The sequence below is a fragment of the Folsomia candida genome, unplaced genomic scaffold, assembly GCF_002217175.1.
Source record: "Folsomia candida strain VU population unplaced genomic scaffold, ASM221717v1 Fcan01_Sc007, whole genome shotgun sequence".
Lineage (NCBI taxonomy): Eukaryota > Metazoa > Arthropoda > Collembola > Entomobryomorpha > Isotomidae > Folsomia > Folsomia candida.
In genome coordinates, this window is record NW_019091199.1 from 965900 (window position 1) to 984415 (window position 18516).

The 18516-nt window shown below is 37.5% G+C and overlaps 6 protein-coding genes across 7 annotated transcripts; 5 read left to right on the forward strand and 1 right to left on the reverse strand.

Moving 5' to 3' along the window:
• Positions 1-45: 45 nt before the first annotated feature.
• Positions 46-1962, forward strand: LOC118436177. The gene is made up of 3 exons (XM_035853683.1): positions 46-1509; positions 1597-1686; positions 1749-1962. Exons 1-3 carry the CDS (start codon positions 178-180, stop codon positions 1866-1868), a joined length of 1542 nt encoding a protein of 513 aa, XP_035709576.1. The 5' UTR covers positions 46-177; the 3' UTR covers positions 1869-1962.
• Positions 1963-2087: 125 nt separating this feature from the next.
• LOC110852479 lies at positions 2088-6381 on the forward strand. The gene is made up of 10 exons (XM_022100566.2): positions 2088-2324; positions 2386-3288; positions 3389-3518; positions 3606-3760; positions 3872-3987; positions 4093-4290; positions 4766-5104; positions 5235-5539; positions 5609-5776; positions 5844-6381. Exons 1-10 carry the CDS (start codon positions 2228-2230, stop codon positions 6091-6093), a joined length of 2661 nt encoding a protein of 886 aa, XP_021956258.1. The 5' UTR covers positions 2088-2227; the 3' UTR covers positions 6094-6381.
• A 932-nt stretch (positions 6382-7313) lies between these two features.
• Positions 7314-9932, forward strand: LOC110852184 (rab9 effector protein with kelch motifs). Of its 2 annotated transcripts, none has more exons than XM_022100174.2 (4): positions 7314-7431; positions 7809-8288; positions 8398-8579; positions 9306-9932. In XM_022100174.2, the coding sequence occupies exons 2-4, from the start codon at positions 7817-7819 to the stop codon at positions 9777-9779; spliced, it is 1128 nt and encodes a 375-aa protein (XP_021955866.1). In that variant the 5' UTR covers positions 7314-7431; positions 7809-7816; the 3' UTR covers positions 9780-9932. The 2 variants fall into 2 exon arrangements, with proteins under 2 accessions (XP_021955866.1, XP_035709577.1); XM_035853684.1 differs by lacking the exon at positions 7314-7431 and adding an exon at positions 7441-7602.
• A 942-nt stretch (positions 9933-10874) lies between these two features.
• LOC118436307 (5-hydroxytryptamine receptor 1E-like) lies at positions 10875-12156 on the forward strand. Its single transcript, XM_035854084.1, has 2 exons — positions 10875-11899; positions 11990-12156. Exon 1 carries the CDS (start codon positions 10935-10937, stop codon positions 11556-11558), a length of 624 nt encoding a protein of 207 aa, XP_035709977.1. The 5' UTR covers positions 10875-10934; the 3' UTR covers positions 11559-11899; positions 11990-12156.
• A 122-nt stretch (positions 12157-12278) lies between these two features.
• LOC118436277 lies at positions 12279-14114 on the forward strand. The gene is made up of 3 exons (XM_035853993.1): positions 12279-12631; positions 12863-12976; positions 13134-14114. The coding sequence occupies exons 1-3, from the start codon at positions 12287-12289 to the stop codon at positions 13506-13508; spliced, it is 834 nt and encodes a 277-aa protein (XP_035709886.1). The 5' UTR covers positions 12279-12286; the 3' UTR covers positions 13509-14114.
• Positions 14115-14950: 836 nt separating this feature from the next.
• Positions 14951-17720, reverse strand: LOC118436289. Its single transcript, XM_035854017.1, has 9 exons — positions 17173-17720; positions 16892-17084; positions 16641-16814; positions 16486-16572; positions 16325-16420; positions 16113-16259; positions 15834-16033; positions 15607-15766; positions 14951-15519 (listed from the first exon to the last, which is right to left on the reverse strand). The coding sequence occupies exons 2-9, from the start codon at positions 17073-17075 to the stop codon at positions 15404-15406; spliced, it is 1164 nt and encodes a 387-aa protein (XP_035709910.1). The 5' UTR covers positions 17076-17084; positions 17173-17720; the 3' UTR covers positions 14951-15403.
• Between the last annotated feature and the right edge of the window lie 796 nt (positions 17721-18516).

The following is an 18516-nucleotide window of genomic DNA, read 5'->3' on the forward strand; positions in this document are numbered from 1 at the left end:
TACATAATGGGTCGATCGATACGCATACAAATTATACACACTTAAAATCACTCCATCCATGCTTTCCATACAATCTAACGTAATTTCACTCTAGGAAAAAATCATTTGTATCTGAATTTAGTGCATTTTTCAAATCGGTTTTATAATTTTTAACTTGACACCAGCAACGAAATAAGTATGACCACCATTTTAAGTAATAATTCGGACTTGTCAACGAGTAATGCTGGCAGGGCAGAATCAGAAGGGAGATTATTACATATCGCCCACTGGGCTATTTGGAGCATGAGAGTGCCTGGATATCTTCTCTTCACCGTCGATAGTGTGGACCCCACAAACGAGCAAGTTTATCAAAAAACAGCCAACAATGACAGGACTCAAAATATTGTTAATCATATCACAAATTCAAAATTATTTATTTTCTCTACTTCTTCAGAACAAAATCAATTTTATTCTAGTTCTCAAAATTTCAAAATGTTCAACTTATTGCATTTCAAGTCTCTTTTGCAGCTGAATTTGTACGCAATCTACATTTCTCTCTGGTTTGCTGCAAGTTTTTCAGTTACAATGTTTTCTCTTTATAAAGGTTACGATATTCTAATTCAATTTGGAAATGCTGCAAGTCATGATAACTTTCAAGTATTTTCCGAAGTATCCGATCGGTTTTTAGCCATGTCAAACATAATTGCAATGGGAGGATTTTTATTAATTTTCCGTATATTTTTTCTAAAGAAATCTGCAACATTGCAATTTTGGAAGAACACTGTGAATCTGTATCATGAATTTAGACTGAATTACTTTCATGACCAAACTTTTGAAGCCCTTCGTGGGGAGTTAAGCAGCGATGCTTTGTGGCATTGGCCGATGGGGATTCTTCACAGTGGGTGTTGCCTCTTATTGGGCATTTATGCGAACTTCAGACGTGAGGATATGAGTGTCGGAACTGTCATTTCATGGGTTATCTGTATCATAATTATCAACTGTCACATTGGTCTTACAATCTGGATAGGATTTTTTATCCGATTTTATTCAATGTGCTTCAGACAATTGAAGATGTGCATATCATCAAGCCCTTCAACATCATCACCGGATTTTATCACACTTTCGAATGGGAACTTGGAGATTCTTAATTCTCCCAACACAAATAATTATGAAATTCTAGAAAGGCTGATGGATCTTTTCGAGCTGGTTTATGAAAGTGTGGAAAATTTTAACAAGTTTTACGCCTTTGCCCTGATTGTGGACATGTTTATTGGGCTAATAAATGCCCTCGCGACAGTCTACCAGATAAATCGGGTGACTTATGAAAGCAGTCGGGCTTCCTGGGAAGACACGGTCTTCGTTCTTATCAAAATCCCGATGCATTGCGTCTACGTCCTGCGCCTCTTCTACCTCATCAATCTTGGCGAGACCATGACCACTGAAGGGCTTGGCGTCCTCAGAAGCCTCCAACGCACTAACACCGCCTCAATCCTAAGTGGAGGAGCTGGAGGTGGGGTGTTACTGGCAAAGGTGAACTATTATTTCGTAGTTTTGAACCACTCCTTATCAAATTAAATACATGTACATGGGATAACTCAGCCTTACCTTACTTTTCAGATACAAATGCTTGTCACGAGAGTGTCCCTTAACCCTCCCAGCGTATCTCCTGGAAATTATTTTCGACTTAGTCGAAGACTTTTGGCTTCAGTACGTAGAATTTGAATATTACTAATTTGTATTTAATTTTAACTACGTGTATAAAATTTCAGGTGGTCAGCCTTCTCGCAACATATTTTATCGTTTTAACCGAACTTCGGGAGGAAGATGAAGGTCGCAGTCTCATCCGCAGCTTATTAAAGAATTCGTGTGTTAATAATAGTAATAAATAATACCAACCTTGAAATCTTGTTGTTTCATATTTCAGAATCGTAATATTTGATTAAAAATGTGTTTTTTGGTTTTGGATTCATGACGCATATTGGCAATGTCAATTTGGCATTCGTGAGCAGATGCATAAATAAATGTGTCGTATCAAAATATCAAAGGCGGGAGTGAGATCCGGTTTATTCGTCCGGTAAACAAACCAAGTTCATTCTTGTTCTTGCGGCATTTCTGTTATTTCCGTATTCTCTTTGAACTAGTGGTATTTGCTAATCGTACATAAATTGCATATTCAGCTTATTGTGATTATTTTTTTTGTGGAAATTAGAACAAGTAGCGCAGTGTTATTATTATTGTTTGTGCAAATATGTCGTCATCGGGAGGAAGGCCTACGAAATCATCATCAGGAGGATCTAGGGTACGATTGGAAGATGATCCAAGTATATCAAACGGATTGGGAACGGGTATGAAATTAAAATTTGATTAAACACACACAAGTATGTGAGTTAGATATGATTTTATTAGGATCCAAAAGTAGGACTGCGACCGTGACTCAAAGATCAAAGACTATAGAGGCTGTCCCAACAACACCAACTTCGTCGTCATCAAACATATATAAAAAGATATCAATGAGCAGTGCATATCTACCGTATCAATATAAAAGAGAAGCGAAAATCCCATCTAGGGTTGCGGCACAGCTTCCGTCTAGAACATTAAGTCCAACCCATCGCCCTACACGTTTGGGGTTGGGATCAGCCGTCGGAAATTTGAGAGTGTTTCATATCATCAATAGCAAGAAAGCGTCTATAGTCGTTAATGGTGAGAGAAGAAGGCTAATTCCTGGGAGTTTGAAGAAAGATCAATCACAATCCGTTTCGGCATCAAAGAAAATCACACCTGGTGGCGATTCTGGTGCAAGTGTGACCTCTAGAATGAAAATGCTCACAATTTATGAGTCACCAAAAGCTTCTGGTGGGGATTGTCCACCGGAAGCGAGTACAAGTTGCAGGATCAATCCCACAGCTTCTGTTACTGGGAAAGTATTTCTGACTCTCAATAAGAAAGCCAACTATTTAGCAGCTTTGGATAAAAAAGTGATATTTACGCTGGGGAGTGGAACATCGTTTACGGTACAACCAGGCAAAAGGAACAACGAAGAAGAAAGTCATCGCGCAATTTCAAACTTGTGTCGGCATTTTAGAAACATTTTAGGATGGAAACTTAGTATTCATTTAAGTTGGAAATATGCAGAGGAGAAGATTCAGTCGTGGTATTCAACAACACAACCACCCAATAGATTATCAGTGGAAGAAATCGGCGCATTACTAAAAGTTCCTGCAGATAAGATAAGGAATTTTGAATTTGATCCGGAAATGGAGCACATTTTTACATTGTTGAGAAAAAATCTTTCGCATACTGCATTTCCCAGTAAGTTATTATTAAAGGCGAGTTGCAATTGCATGGGATTGCTCGTTCATGTGTTGCTTTTCTAATATTTTGTTTGTACTATTATTTGTTCAAAATTTAGGTTTCGCCAAACTATTGACTCTTCAAGGTATTCAAAAAGGAGAGGATCAATCCGTATCTCGATTTGTGGCGGAACACTGTGGGATGTATCTTGAAAGTGAAATAGTTGACAAGCACCTTACATTTATTCGGTGAGTTGAAATAATATTAATAAATTACCTAATAATATTTAAGTATAGTAATTAATATAAAATTTGATTTGATTAAATACTTTTTAGGCGGAACGAAGAGATGAAAATGGTCTCTGATAAAGGTGATGAGTCAAAGTCTGAAGTTTTTTGGGAGCAAGTCAATGAAACGTTGGACTTTAGTGACGCCTGTTTTGTCGATGATGGAGGAAAGGGGTACCGTAAAATTTCTACATTTCATCCTGGTAAGAGATAATATACTTGCAGAGTTTAAAATTTTGTGATGTATGTACCACATGCTGTGCACTGGGCGTTTAATAAGTACTACTACTAGACAATCCAATTGTTCTCTTAAGATTGGAATATTTTACAACTCTCAACGTCTCTCAAATCCACAAATCGATATGGTTATGATCTCGTTGGCAAACAACTTGTGCCTCAGCTCATATTGAGTGCATTTGGATTCTTGCCGGTTAGTTCTGAATATTGATAGTAAATAATTAGTAAAAGTCCCAAACAATAAATTTAAACAAACCAAACAATACAAGTTCAATAATATGATAATTTGAATTTACAGAATGAGTGCAAACTTCGTTGTGAATTCACCACGTTTTGTTCAGAACCCCCTGTAGAACCCGGATCACAAATGCCACATGGTCTGATTGATGCCTTTGAGAAACTGCTAGACAACAATTTAACCATAAGTGATGATAAGGTTGTTATTACTCGTAAAAAGTACTGGGAAGAGCGACGGAAACATAATGAAGCTATTGAGGTATGAACGTAGTCTTAAAAAACCTATAGGGCAAGCTTGATATAACCCCAAACAGTAGTCTTATTCGTCCCTTCCTAAAATAAAACTGTGTCGTTCTCGTCAAGCGTCTCTGATATTTGAACACCTTTACCAGTGTTCAGTACTTTACTATGTATGTTACAAAAATATATAGTTATTGTGCATTAATTTTCCCATAAATTCTGAATGAACAATTTAAACATTCGCCGACTTTTCATTTCCACATACTGCATGTGTTCCAAGTTTCATGATCGGATAAATTTTAACCGAGTTATCATATTTAGACAGACGGACATATAAAAATCCTGGCTTGGCTTAAAAATTACTCGCACGCTTATAGCTGGTAATTTTAGTAAAAGTATTGCCAACGTTCTAAAAAAACTAGATAAAAATCTTTACGGGTTTCGATTTTTTAAATCAAATAATTAATCCATTAATTAATATTTTCCTATTAAAGGCAATCATGAACGCGATGGAGGAGTGGATATTTCCTTGGACTTTCCTATTTACTGGCACGATTAAAAATAAATCCATTCAACAAATTATTTCTACAGAGGTTTTATCACATCCAATTCTGAAATCGTGCCCAGATTCACAGAAATTTGCAATTTATCGCCTAACTGATGGATACAATATACTACCCTTGAAATGTCGGAACATTATGGATACCATAGTGGCTTTTATTCTTCGAGTTGATGAAAATGTAGTGCAATCTCTAACCAAAAAAATCATTGAAATTGGATCGTTGATTTCTATAGTTGAACCTCGCAACCCGACTATTATAATTTTAGATCAGGTACAGATCTATTATGCTTAATTATCTTTAATCTCCATACACTGATTAACAATGTGTTTTGTGGCGTCATCCATAAGCTATGCATAACCTCGTAGATCAATTGCTTATTTTGGTGTTTATCTATTCTCAGGATATCGATATTTTACCCTGGGATGCTCTGCCGTGCCTTAAAACCACAGATGTTACAAGAATGCCTTCATTAAATTTGATAAATAGCACGTTACGCTTAACAAAATTTGTTGGAGGGAGCACAAACTGTCGACTGATAGACAAAACAAAATGTACGTTTGTCCTCAATCCTGATGGTTCTCTACCGCAAGTTCAAGCCAGATTAGAGACATATTTCAATGCTAGAAATGCGTGGACATCTGTAGTGGGAAGGTCACCCACAGTTCAGGAGATGCAAAATTCGTTGGAGAATCAAGATATATTTCTGTATGCTTATACATAATTCTAATTATTACACAACTGAATACTTATCATATTTACATCAAATTGTTCAAGGTATTGTGGCCACGGAGCTGGAAACAATTTCTATCCTGAGCACGCCGTCCAGAAGTTGATTTGCCGAGCGATACCAATTTTAATGGGTTGTTCTAGTGCACAGTCGCATTTTACTGGTCCTGGACTTTACGCCTATTCCAGTGTGCATGCTTATTTCACTGCAGGATGGTTAGTATATATCATTAGAACATGTTGGTACATATTCAGTTTAATAGATGTCGTTCAATTGTTATAGTACGAGCATTGTTGGATTCTTATGGGAAGTAACAGACACTGAGTGTGACAGGATTACGGCAGAGTTTGTTGAACGATGGTTACCACATCAATGTGCAGCATTACCGAAAATGCCCCTCTTTGATTCTGACTCTATTCGATCACATGAAAGTAATTTGTCTTCCGCATTGAAAAAATCTAGAACTGCTGCGACACAACTTTTAACGCAATGTGCTGCTGTTTGCTACGGAATTCCAATTGTAAAAACGTAACATATAATGTAATATTCATTGGTAAAGCATGCATTTTTATGATTTCCATTATAATATTCTTTTCGTAGCAAAAGTGTAATCGAATCGACATAGACATTACTATTATTATCCAGTGTTTTTGGTGTCATTATACTTTGTAATTAGTAATGCGCTTAATTTTTTTACTGTGCCAAATTAGAGGAACTGTACATAGTTCTGATTTTCAGAATGTTTAAAAATATGTATTTTTCTATTCACCATTCAAACTGGTATCAATAATAATTAAAATGAAATTCTTTTGTATTTTCATTTTATCGTTCTTGACAAAACTTTTTGTCATACTCATGTCATACTTGAGACACAAGAAAAATGCGTATTATGGTAAACCACCATTTAAGAATATAATTGATCTATTATAATCTATAAAATCCTAATTTTATTATTTACTGCGTTTACATCGGAATGCATATATATATTTATTTATTTTCTAGAGTGGTTACTTGCGGGATTTATGCATATATAATCACGAAATAATGAGGATAAGTTAAAGCTAGAGTATATTTAAATTTATGGGAAAAGAGTTTTCTTCAAGTAAATCATTCTAGACTCGTTGGTGTATCCCTCTCGAACAAATTCAACTTGATAGCCCAAACTTTCGTAAAAAGATTGTGTACCTTGGAAGCTCATTGTTCCAACTGTGGCTGTTTTGCAGTTCTTCGTTTGTCCCAGTTGATGAACTCTTTCCATCAAAAGTTTCCCATATCCTTTTCCCCGATGTTCTGGGCTGACCCATAGTTGATCAGTGTAAATCGATCCATAGACCACAGATCCGTTACATCCACCGATGAGAACATCCTTTTCGGGGGTTGCTGCTTTCTTGTTTCTTATGAAAATCCCGAACGGGTATGCTTCCTCCTTAATGTTCTGAGCTTTGGACTCTTCGTTAATCATTCGAGTTAAAAAGTCAATTTCTGACGTATTTGGAGTAAACGTTGTCGTAATTTCAATCTCGGTTTCAGACATTGTTCTTGAGTAGTAATTGCAAAATTGCAACCTCCTGGAATATAATTTGTTTACTGCAGTGAAAGTGAAGATGTTCGTACTTATTTTAATTGACCGATAAAACACCATTATTATGTTTATATCGCCGAAAGATCGATCCACTGCATTGGGCAAATTTGCATATTGTGCAAAATGCTCAATTGACCTCATCTTCTATGTTCATTCCATGGATGTATATTGGTTGGTATATGATGGTTCATTCAATCTTCAGATGAGATTTTTGCAAATTTTGCAGAATAGAGTTTTTACGATGCATCTCATTCACCATTTTCTACCCGGGAATTTGGCACCATAATGGTAAGAAATTTTTGTAAAACAATAATAACAGCGAAGTAAAAAATAACTTGAAAAATTTTCATTAAGCTACATAGTTTGCTGTGCAAAAATCATAAAATAGTTATTCATCACTAATATTCTGTGAACTAATAAGCTGATTTAGTCAACAATAATCTAAACTATATAAAGCAGGCGAGTGTATCGCTGCTGGCTGGGTCGGTGGCTTAGTTGAGAAGTTAGCCTCCCTTTTCTCTCTCCACTCCGCAGAGAGAACAGGAGAGGCTAACAACTTCGCTAATGTTCGGGCAACGGGCTTATCGATGGCCTATTTTGCACGTCGATTGACGGGCTTCTACACTAGTTGTAGAAATATTTCATAAAAGTTTCATAATTTTCAGACTTCACTATGCTGGAAGAGCATGAGTATGAAATCAAAGGATTGGAGGAAGCCAAAGATTGTGGCTTGTGGTACAGACTTGTCCTTGCTGGAGAAGACCAAATATCACCGCGGCTGGGCCATGGCCTCTTCTTCAGAAACGATGAGAATGGGCGTAAGGTTGTAGTGACCCTTGTTGGAGGCGGAAATCACGATGGTGCCCTTGCCGAGGTTTGGGAGCTCATTCTTTCAGATGAGGAGACTGATAAGGATTCGACAAATCATGTTGTCAAATTACCTCATGTTGAAGGACTAGTCGCAAAATATGAGTTCCTCTGCACCAAAATCTCTACCAAGGTTTTCATATTTGGAGGCGCAGATGCCCATCTGAACTTCAACAACGTGGGATATCTGGAGGACGGAAAGTGGGTGGAGTCTCTCGTAATGGATTCAAGCCCTCAGCCGTCAGCTAGAACGCAAGGTGGCAATTCTGCCAAAATTGGTGAGTTTACGAAATAATCAGGCTCAACTTCCTTTAGTGCGCGTAATAATATAGTACCAGCAACAGGGAATGTGATGTTTAATTTTTTAATTGTTTTGGATCCTATTAGTTGTAAATGAGAAATCCTGGCTCTGTGTCTTTGGAGGCGGACAAGTCGGAGTTGACGCTGTTACTGATGAAAACTTGTATTTGTACGATATTGAGGAACAGGCGTGGACAATTGTTCCAGTTGTGGGCGACATACGGCCTCAAAATACGCAGGGTCACATATTGAGTGCTTTTGGATCCAAGGTACAGGAATACTGATACGGTAGTACTTAGGAGGGGAGCTTGCGAGGTTGATAATAACAGATCTTGGTGCCCTTTAGATATGTGGTAGGGTCCTATGAGTGTATTAAAACCCTGAAGTGGTTTGACTCCATGGCCACATTTGCGCCCGCCACACCCACTCAAAAATGCCCAAAAAACGCTTTCACCCCAGTTTTCACTCACTCAAATCCACGCCAAAAATCCAATTTTAGTCGGATTTTGAAATTTCTTTCACCATTATACTCCCAGATAGTTGCTTTCCTCAATCCAATATCAAACTCAATTTTATTGATGATTATTTCGCAAACATAATTTGTTTTGTTGATTACTACAACAATGCTCATTCAGAATTTTAAATTTTAAAAATACTTAAAATTTCGAAAAAATTGAGTTTGATATTGGATTGAAGAAAGACACTATCTGGGAGTATAATGGTGAAAGAAATTTCAAAATCCGAGTAAAATTGGATTTTTGACGTGGATTTGAGTGAGTGAAAACTGGCGTGAAAGCGTTTTTTGGGCATTTTTGAGTGGGTGTGGCGGGCGCAAATGTGGCCATGGAGTCAAACCACTTCAGGGTTTTAGTACACTCATAGGACCCTACCACATATCCAAAGGGCACCAAGATCTGTTATTATCAACCTCGCAAGCTCCCCTCCTTAGCATACGTTGCATTAGTTTAACGATAATTGTAAGTCCATTTCCCTAGATATTTGTTCATGGAGGACTCAATGGTTCCAATCTTCATGATACGTTGCACATGATTGATGTTGCTGGCGCAGTTCAGACTCCACAAAAGCCATGTTCTTGGCTTCGAATTGATGATGCCGAACCTTCTCCTTCCGGCCGAGCAGCTCATGGAGTCGCTCAAACTCAAGCTTTAGAAGGTCATGAAAAATTTTACATTTTCGGTGGACTAGGGCAATTTGGATGTCTTAATGATTTGTGGGAATTTGACATCAGTTCTAAATCATGGAAGAAATTAACTAGTGAAAACGAAGCAATTAGCCCATCATCCAATAAAATATTTGAACCAAGTCCGAGATTCGGAGCTGCAATGACTTACATTCATGTTGAAAAAGAAACTGGGGATAATTGTAATTATTTAGTTGTATTTGGGGGAATGAATTCAAGTGGAGAAATTTTTAATGATTTGTGGGTTTATAAAATTCCAAGCAGATAGAAATTGCAACGTATAAAAAATTGTATTTAGCCATCTTATTAAATATTTATATCTATTTTTTTTACATCAAATCACACTGATTTGTTTTTATTATAAAAGTAAGTTTTGTATTATTACTGGAGGGTCAATAAATTGTTTATAAGCCACTGAAAATTGAGGTCTGTGATCTAATTAATTATTTCATCCTTAGTTCCTCCAACCTCCCAAAAACGATCCACTCATACTGTCAAGTTTGTATTAGAACGCATTTATTATAAACAACTATCGGTAACAGGTAGTTATATCGGTGTTGCGACCAAAAAATTAATATTCACAAACAAATGCGTCTCTTGCCGTCCTCTAAGAAATCGGTCTGATTATGTGGTGAACACGATGGGTTCGCATTGTTAAATGTGCGATATGTCCCGAGCCCTGCCCGACCTGTCAGAAAAAAGGTCTCATGAATGTATCATGTAAATTACCAAAGTCTGAATTTAGTAACAATCTTGCAACATTACATGCGAGCATTTCTTGTTCATCATCGTCGATCTGTCCTCCTCATGCCAAGAACCCAATAAGCAATATCATTTGTACGAATGGGATATTCATGAAAGAGAGTATTTGGTTATTATGCTCTTTACGCGAATTGCTTGGAGAACAACTCTTATAAAAGTACTTACATACCTACGTACCTATAATGCAATATCCTTCTTGTCCACTCCGGTTTGACCTATAAATTTGCTTCCCAGAATAAATTGTTTCCTCATGACTTGAACCGAACGTAGTGACGGATTAACTTTGCGATGTTATGCATTTCTAATATGATCACTGCCCTTTTTATGCTTTGCTTATTAAAGTCTCCATTGCACGTATCTACATACGTCGACATAACTCTAACGAAACGCTGCTATCGTGACTTTTGGCAAATCCTGTATTCCGTTTGACAGTTGACACGAGTGGCAGTTTGTGGCTTGACATAATTGTGCCCATCGTCTGCTCACTCAAAAAAGGCGTTTTCTTTTAATTACATTTGATACACCTTGAGTTTTGTTTCGCTCTTGGTCATTTCTTGATCAGTGTTACCATATTTTTAATTCTGATCACTAATTACTTGGCTCTCGTGCACTTGGAAGGATACTGGTGAACCAATTGAGTAAACTAAAATTTGGAAACAGTATGACTACTCCAGAGGCCGGTAGCGAATTGTTCCCAAATTTGGTTGTGCTTCAGATGACCAGCACTGTGTCTCACGACGTTGAAATTTCAAACAACGAACACGCCCTATTCAGAAATCATAAGGACAACTTCTTGGAGGAAAAGGATTTATTTTCTCCCCAAGACATGCTGAATCCACACTTGAATGAGTATGAAGGTGAAAGCATTTTTCCAGACTTGATTGAACCTCTTCTTCCACCACACATCAATTATGACAAAGTGAATAAATATGCACCCTTCACAAACGATACTTCCGACTTTTTTAAGACCTTTTACTTTCACCCATCATTCAACAACATTATGTTGCTTGTGGGGCTCGTTACTTTCACGATGTGGGTCCTGCTGATGAACTTGTTGACCATTATCGGTCTTTGGAGGACTCATCGGAGAGGTCACATGGCAGATTTGTACTTGGCTAACTTGGCCGTCGGCGACGCTCTACTTGGAATTCTTGTCCTTCCGCTAATGTCCATCGTCATACTGCTCGGCTACTTTCCCTTCACAAGATTCGTCTGCGACCTGTGGGTCTTTGTCGACTATTACCTCATTGTGGCTGCTAGTTTTGGATGTTGTGCTCTCATGTAAGTCATATCAAGTCAAATTAAGTAAGCATCCTTATTAATCCATATTAGAATGTTATCAGTTAATTTAAACCGGCTTACTGTAACACCTTGATAAATATACACATGCATAGTACATTCAGCAAATAGCCTAACAATATTATTCTATTCGCCAGGTGCAATTATTTGTGGATGATGAAATGGCCAGCAAGTTTCCCGATTACGGCAAAGCATCACACATTGGTGATTTTATTCTGCTGGGTTGCTGTCAATCTTTCTTGGACACCATCGTTTTTCAATGACCGACTTTACACCTCTTATCCTGAAGGACACTGTGGCTTCAGCATCTCAAGGAATCAATATTTTGTAAGCATTCCTTCCTCTCTTTAATACACAATAATATTCCAATAATAATTTCTTTCAAGACATAAATGTAATGTTTCTCTTTTTAATTAGTCATTCTACATTGGGATCAGTGGGTTCTATGTTCCTCTGGCCGTGTCACTAATTTGCTTGGTCTGGTCGCTCACTGGTCTCAAAAAGAAGTCAGGCATCCCCCTGCTTTCTTGGAGGCAAAGTTTTTCCATCGGGCGGAGGAAGAGGGCTGGCCGACTTGTGAATGAATTCATGTAAGCCATTCTAACGCATTTAAGTTACTCCCTCCCTGTAGTCCTCCGTATAGATAAATACTGTCAATGGTGTGAATGGGAATGCAAAAAAGTGCTGCAGGTACGGCAGTGAACCTTTATACGTATGCTGGTTATAAATGATAGATGGACCTTTTTTAAAATTTTACCGGACGCGATTATCGACAGTTTGGACGACGTGGAAGATCAAAAGTCTAGATTTTCCAAAACCGGAGGAGGGACAGGAAAAAAGCTGCCGAAATATTACGGACCTGGGGCTGAAAATGCAGCTCAAGGAGGGTTGGGGGTGGCTACTCGTCCTCAACTGAAAACCTTGAAGCATCAACAGTCCTTCACTAGTGGGAACGACTCCAAAATGATCGCTCAGATGGCAAAGGACCATTATCCATTGGTCGTGTCCTCGCTTGCCTTGTTCATCGTATGTCGCAGCTTGTTTTATGTTTATTTTGGGGTAAGGGTCAGAATTTCACTCTCATCTTTGCTGTGCAATAAATACCAAATACAATTGTGGCACATGATCATCTCATCAGCCAATGAATAGTCCAATCCCTTTGTGTTAGTGCAACTTTCCCGTACTGATTGAAAACTATGCCATAAAAACCCGTTCTAATGAAACTCGTATCGATTCTGTCGGTATAATGATGCAATGTCTCACAAGTAATATGTAAATGTGCGTTTTCAGGTGGGGTCATTCGTCCCTAATTTTTTGCCCCTCGACCTTTCCAACGGTGTTTATTGGCTAATGCACTCGAACGCTGCCATTTCTCCGCTAATCCACTTTGCCTTTGACCCCGAGGTGAACTTCTCAATTATATCATTATATTATCCTGACAATAAGAGTGACACATATTCACTCGTCTTAAACAAAGTCGATCACTTCCACGTCTTGTTCACCCGCATATTTAAGAAATTAATAACTCTTGCAATAACTAGAAAGTCATTATAATTTTCAGCTGAGGGAGGAAGTTGGCACCATGATTGGAATTCGTAGGAACCCCCAAAGAACTCCCGTGGTCCAACCAGAAGTCGTTCTACCATCAATCGTTTCACCCAGCACCACCAAACCAAAAGTTGGAACCATTAAAAACAGCATCAACAATATGAGCAAGGAGTCCACATTTTCAAACTGGTCACATTTTTCTGCAAACAATGAGAACGATAATGACGAAACTCGCCCTTCTGTAATTGAGGTTCCACAACCACCACAATGTTTCACAACGAATGAGAAATTGGGAGAAATGACGAGTGTGGATGTGAACAAGAATCCGCAAATTTTAGATGTTCACAAGTTATCCTTAGAAAATGCTAATGGCGTAGTGCTAAAATGATGATTTTATGTAGACAATTTTAAATACTAAAGCAAGATATACATACACATATGTCCGTACACGTCTGTAGTTAGATATTTTTAAGTGGTCAAATTTTTAACTATTCCTCACCGCTGTAAAATGTGAGGTGAGAATATTCGGAGGTTGATAACAAGAACCACGCATGTGACGACATGACGACACTTTATCGCAATCAAGGAACTAAAATCGCAGCAGGATCGTGAAGCTGGAAAAATAAAATGACATATTCTTTGGACAAGAGGAAGTCTGGGAAATGTATCGGCGCCCAGCGTTCATTTTCATAAAAGTTACTGGGAAAGCGGGGGATTTCTCGAAGCCGATCTATGAACCACTAAAAAACTATTTTGATAAAGGTATTCCTCTCGATATTGAGGCAACAGGAGTGTGGGACGGCAAGCTGTCCTTATCAAAGAGATCAGGTCAAGAGTCTTGCATAAGATGCAACATTGATTTTGCGCCTGAGGACTAAAATCGAAGTGCACACATGACTGAGGAAATGTTAAAGCATTCAAGAGATTTGTATGCCATACATAAATTTCAAAATTATGATTATTGAATATAATAAAACTTTAGTTCATAAAGAAATCTTTGAAAAAATAGAACTAAACTATGTCAATTGTACGTCTCAATCTGCCTCCGAAGTGAATTTGGGCTTGGTTGGCTTGGTTGGATTTGGGCTCAATCTCAATTTGCCTCCACACTCAAACTATTTCGCCTTCTGTCGTTCTACAGTCAATGTAGTATCCGATAAGAACAGGGTATTTTTTTATTGGCATTTAAGTAGCATGTAATTTTTGCAAAATTAAGAATGTTACTGAATATTACTGGGAAATTGTTCTACAGTTTTAATTTTGCACTCATCCTCAGTTTTTTTAGGAAAATCATTGTAATCACACAACGTCCTTGTCCTAAAGAAATTTCCTCCCCTTCCATTATTATCCCATTGTCTCCACACCTCAGTCATCTCCAATATTTTGCCATAATTGCATTATTAACGGACCTGGAACATGAAATAGCCTGACATAACTTAACATTCCCCGGTTTGCTGCGTGCAAGTAAATTCATTGTTTTTAAGTGTTAATAAAACAATAGTCCTACACACATATTTTAGTGCATATTATCCAGCTCGTTATTTATGACCAGTGTTATACAAGCTGTATCAAAGCTGTACATAGTTTCCATTCAGGTTATTATACAATCAGTGGCAGGCTAGAGCACCGTCGCATAATATAATGGTACACATGCGGTTCCCATTTCACAACAAAAGGAGTTATGGAGCATTACATCAAATGAAGTGGGTTGCTGAATGATTGCTTAGTCGCACATGTAACATAGCTATTAGATAATAGTGTGAGTTTGTCTGTGACAAAAATACAGGCTCAAGGATTTTGAGTTTTGCCCAGTTAAACCTAGACGACGCGTAACAATCTCTGATTTTCTTTGTGATAAAGAACATCCTTTCTCTGATTTAGTTTACTCCTCAGTAATTTCACTACCCATGGAACAATTTTATATCTTGCTGATATCATAATGATAAAAAAATGATGACCTCTGTATATCCTGAGGATATCAATTCATGTCCGTAACATGTCAGTGTATGTCCTCTGCGGATCGCTATTTCGCGACTTTTGATATCGCCTGGATGCTCTTGTAGACATCGTAGCGATGTAATTTAATGACACGGATTCGAGCTCCATTGGATATCCTTGATATATCTCATTGATATCAGTTAATGATGTCATATTGATGTCGTAATGATATCTAATTATGTAATAGCTTTTATCACATACCTTTTATTCAGCTTTTAAATATCAATTAATTATTAACTAATTAATAATTACAATAAACAAAATCAGCAACATTAGTAAACAAATTTACGCTGAACTATTCTTTTTTGTTTTGAGTCGATCACTGGCGTGCTGGAACCACGAAATCATAGCTTTAGAAATTTCCTTCTCGGTCACGTCAGGAATTTTATCCATCGCTGAATCTATTAACAAATTAATAAGTGTAATCGATTAGTGAGTAGAATGACTTATTTTGATTAGATAGATAGATTAATTCTTCAACAACTTACCCGACATCACTTTGAAGCTAACCGTGGCTGAGAAATTGTAATTTCCCTTGTATCCTTTGAGACTAATGTCAAGGGCCAGTTTATCGGTAAATAACTTTTTCAGCATTCCACTGACGACTTCAGGAACCTTACCCCCTACTCCACGTACTAAATGGCATTTCTGCAAAGGAATAGAAACACTCAGATTAAATGTATATATTTAATTTTACAAATATAAATGAACTTACCAATTTTAACTGCAACTCATCATTATTAAGTAAGGACTCGTCAAAGGTAGTAAACTCATCCAATTTCTCAAAAGGATTCTTAATTATTGGTGGGCCCTTTGGAGCAGAATCTTTGGTTAGGATATTGTCCAGCTTCTTATCGATGTTATTTAACGTGATTTTGATGTTGGAGACATCTTGAAGCAACTTATTCCATTGTTCTGTAGTGAATATCAATGCATAATTAATAAATCGGTAAAATATTAATACTAGAACATTTTAGAAATTCCTAAATATTACCAGCCTGAATATTTGTAACGAAAATGGGTGTTGACGTGTCAGAAATCGTCCACTCCAGTCCTCCAATTGCATTATGGGAAACTTGATTATATTCTACGTCCACTCGCAAAGGTGCAGGAACAACTGTATTGATGGCTGGTGGCGTATCTGCAATAAACAATTGTTTATTAACTCACAAATACCTCTGAATACAAAGTTGTAAATATTCGCACCTTCATTTAAAAGTGACGAGGTGCCACCCCCATCTCCAAAAGAACTCGTTTGTCCTCCTGCCGGTAGATCGGCGTCAGGACCGATATGTTCAGCTTCTAAATAAAAAGTTATCACGGGACCAAGCTTATTAGTTAAATAACCATTAATAATTATTAATTACCTGGTAGATTTAGTAATGGCATCGGAGGGAGAGTGGACATGTCGGCTGAATTTACATTTGAGGATCCAATTGGCCGAACAACTTTAGCTACAGCAATATAAATGGTTATAAAAGTTGACTATTGTAAATAAAAATATAATTATATTTAATGTCACCTTTTTTAACAACTCTCTCGTTCTCAGAATCGTCACTATCTCCGTCACTTCCAGCTGGCATTGGTGGTTGTCGGATTCTCGCTCTCTTATTTGGTAGGTCATTATTTTCAGCGCCTGATAAATCCGACGTTTGTTCAGCAGCAACTATTTTTTTACGAGCCTCATCATAAGTTTCTAAATTGAAATCCAATTAAATAAATAAATAAAAATAAATCAGCCTATCCAATCAGTCTTTAGTAAATGAAACCAACCATAAGCATGCAGGATTCTTGCATCATATCTTGGATAAGTTTGTTTAGGAGGCTTCCCTGACTTGACAATTGTGGCTGCATCTTTTCCTTTTGGCCAAGCCGACTTCCCTTCATGGAAGTAAGACCTTGGTACAATCGCCACCCAGGCAGTTCCGGCATCCGTCATCTCCACAATATAGAACATTCTGGGTAACTAAAGACGAGACAGAATAAAAATAATTAAGTAAATTAAAACATTCAAACATGTGTACATATGTACATTCAAACATGTACATATCTACCCTTCAAAATTGATGAATCAATGGGAAAACGGCCGATCCACCGGAAGTGGGAAACACCTGGCACTTGTACAAAATATCCGTTGTGGAAATTTTGCTGAGTTCGTAGTCTGGTTCACCAGCAACAAAAATCTGAATAAGTTTTGACGAGCACGGTTCAGTAAAAAGCGATCGAAGGTTTTGATATTTGTAGCCAATTAAAATAATCACTTCACTGCTAACTATTTGTAATATATTTACTACTCGAAAGAGAATGTTTTCCTTCGTCAGACAAAATGTGTCACGGTAAAGTTTGCAATTTATTTTAAAGTTTAAGCTGCTGAAAGTCGTAAATTGACGGAAACTACCTATAATATTTCCTGTAAGTGGACCGACTGAGTGTTCGTTGGAGAGGCACGAGGAGCTGACTTGGTTAAACTCCAACTTTAAATCTTTCTCCAGTAGCCGGCGCTTGAGCTGTTGTAGGGGTAAATTGGGAGTACGAACAAGTTTTCTTAAAGATCCCAACTTGTTCTCAAATTTAAATGCACTGAACTTATCCAAGATTCCAAACCTTTTTACATCTTCCGTCAAGTGAACAAGTCCATGAATATTATATGAAACCCTATCTTCACCATATATCGATTTAAAACCTTGCACAAAATATACTAGTAATGATTTTGCATAGCTATTGTGGCTGACATGAAGTTCCGATGAGCATAAGATACGGATAGCAATCGATAAGCTTAAAAATAGTCTGTAGTTGTCACTGGAAATTATTCTCTTTAATATGATCGGACCCGTGTACAGCAGAAAATGTCTGAATTCCGTTGCTTTCCATCTATCAATTTCTTCCAGTGGCCTCGGTTTTCTTGAAAATTCAGATGGAGTAAATTTACGACTCTCCTTTAGTTTTTCTGAAATTTTTGATATTTGAAAACTTGAAAGTTTTTGATCTTTAGGCTTTCCGGTAGTCCATAATTTAAGTAGCTTTTTTACAACTCCAAGGCAGACAAGATGCATATAGTCGATTGGGAAGCCATTTATCATGTCAAATCTTGGAATTTCTGTCAAGCATGTTGTGGAAGTATGATGGTCTGTGTCTTTGAGGTTTCGGAAGTCAGAATCGCTCCGCAAGGCCTTATTAGTATCGAAATAACTCATTCGACGATTAATACTCTTTCCCACCACGTAACACTTATCACAGCCATGATATCCATTATGTCCTTTAATCGCTTTAATGAATGATTTTGCTGGAGCATCGCACACAAAACACTGTACTTCTAATTTACAACTTGTATGAATCAGTTCAATTAGCTCACGAATAAACTTTTGAAGGTAATTGTCAACACTTTCAGGTTTCTTGCT

Bases quoted from the DNA above. Each gene is read 5' to 3' on its own strand.
- LOC118436177 (XM_035853683.1), top strand. From the start codon at position 178: ATGACCACCATTTTAAGTAATAATTCGGACTTGTCAACGAGTAATGCT. The intron at 1,510-1,596 runs GTGAACTATTAT...CTTACTTTTCAG, and splicing joins GTGGGGTGTTACTGGCAAAG to ATACAAATGCTTGTCACGAG. The intron at 1,687-1,748 runs GTACGTAGAATT...ATAAAATTTCAG, and splicing joins GTCGAAGACTTTTGGCTTCA to GTGGTCAGCCTTCTCGCAAC.
- LOC110852479 (XM_022100566.2), top strand. From the start codon at position 2,228: ATGTCGTCATCGGGAGGAAGGCCTACGAAATCATCATCAGGAGGATCT. The intron at 3,761-3,871 runs GTAAGAGATAAT...TGTTCTCTTAAG, and splicing joins AATTTCTACATTTCATCCTG to ATTGGAATATTTTACAACTC. The intron at 5,540-5,608 runs GTATGCTTATAC...AAATTGTTCAAG, and splicing joins GAGAATCAAGATATATTTCT to GTATTGTGGCCACGGAGCTG.
- LOC110852184 (XM_022100174.2), top strand. From the start codon at position 7,817: ATGCTGGAAGAGCATGAGTATGAAATCAAAGGATTGGAGGAAGCCAAA. The intron at 8,289-8,397 runs GTGAGTTTACGA...GGATCCTATTAG, and splicing joins TGGCAATTCTGCCAAAATTG to TTGTAAATGAGAAATCCTGG. The intron at 8,580-9,305 runs GTACAGGAATAC...CCATTTCCCTAG, and splicing joins TGAGTGCTTTTGGATCCAAG to ATATTTGTTCATGGAGGACT.
- LOC118436307 (XM_035854084.1), top strand. From the start codon at position 10,935: ATGACTACTCCAGAGGCCGGTAGCGAATTGTTCCCAAATTTGGTTGTG.
- LOC118436277 (XM_035853993.1), top strand. From the start codon at position 12,287: ATGCTGGTTATAAATGATAGATGGACCTTTTTTAAAATTTTACCGGAC. The intron at 12,632-12,862 runs GTAAGGGTCAGA...GTGCGTTTTCAG, and splicing joins TGTTTTATGTTTATTTTGGG to GTGGGGTCATTCGTCCCTAA. The intron at 12,977-13,133 runs GTGAACTTCTCA...TATAATTTTCAG, and splicing joins ACTTTGCCTTTGACCCCGAG to CTGAGGGAGGAAGTTGGCAC.
- LOC118436289 (XM_035854017.1), bottom strand. From the start codon at position 17,075: ATGTTCTATATTGTGGAGATGACGGATGCCGGAACTGCCTGGGTGGCG. The intron at 15,767-15,833 runs GTAAGTTCATTT...ATTCCTTTGCAG, and splicing joins ATGAGTTGCAGTTAAAATTG to AAATGCCATTTAGTACGTGG. The intron at 15,520-15,606 runs GTAAGTTGTTGA...ATTTGTTAATAG, and splicing joins TAGCTTCAAAGTGATGTCGG to ATTCAGCGATGGATAAAATT.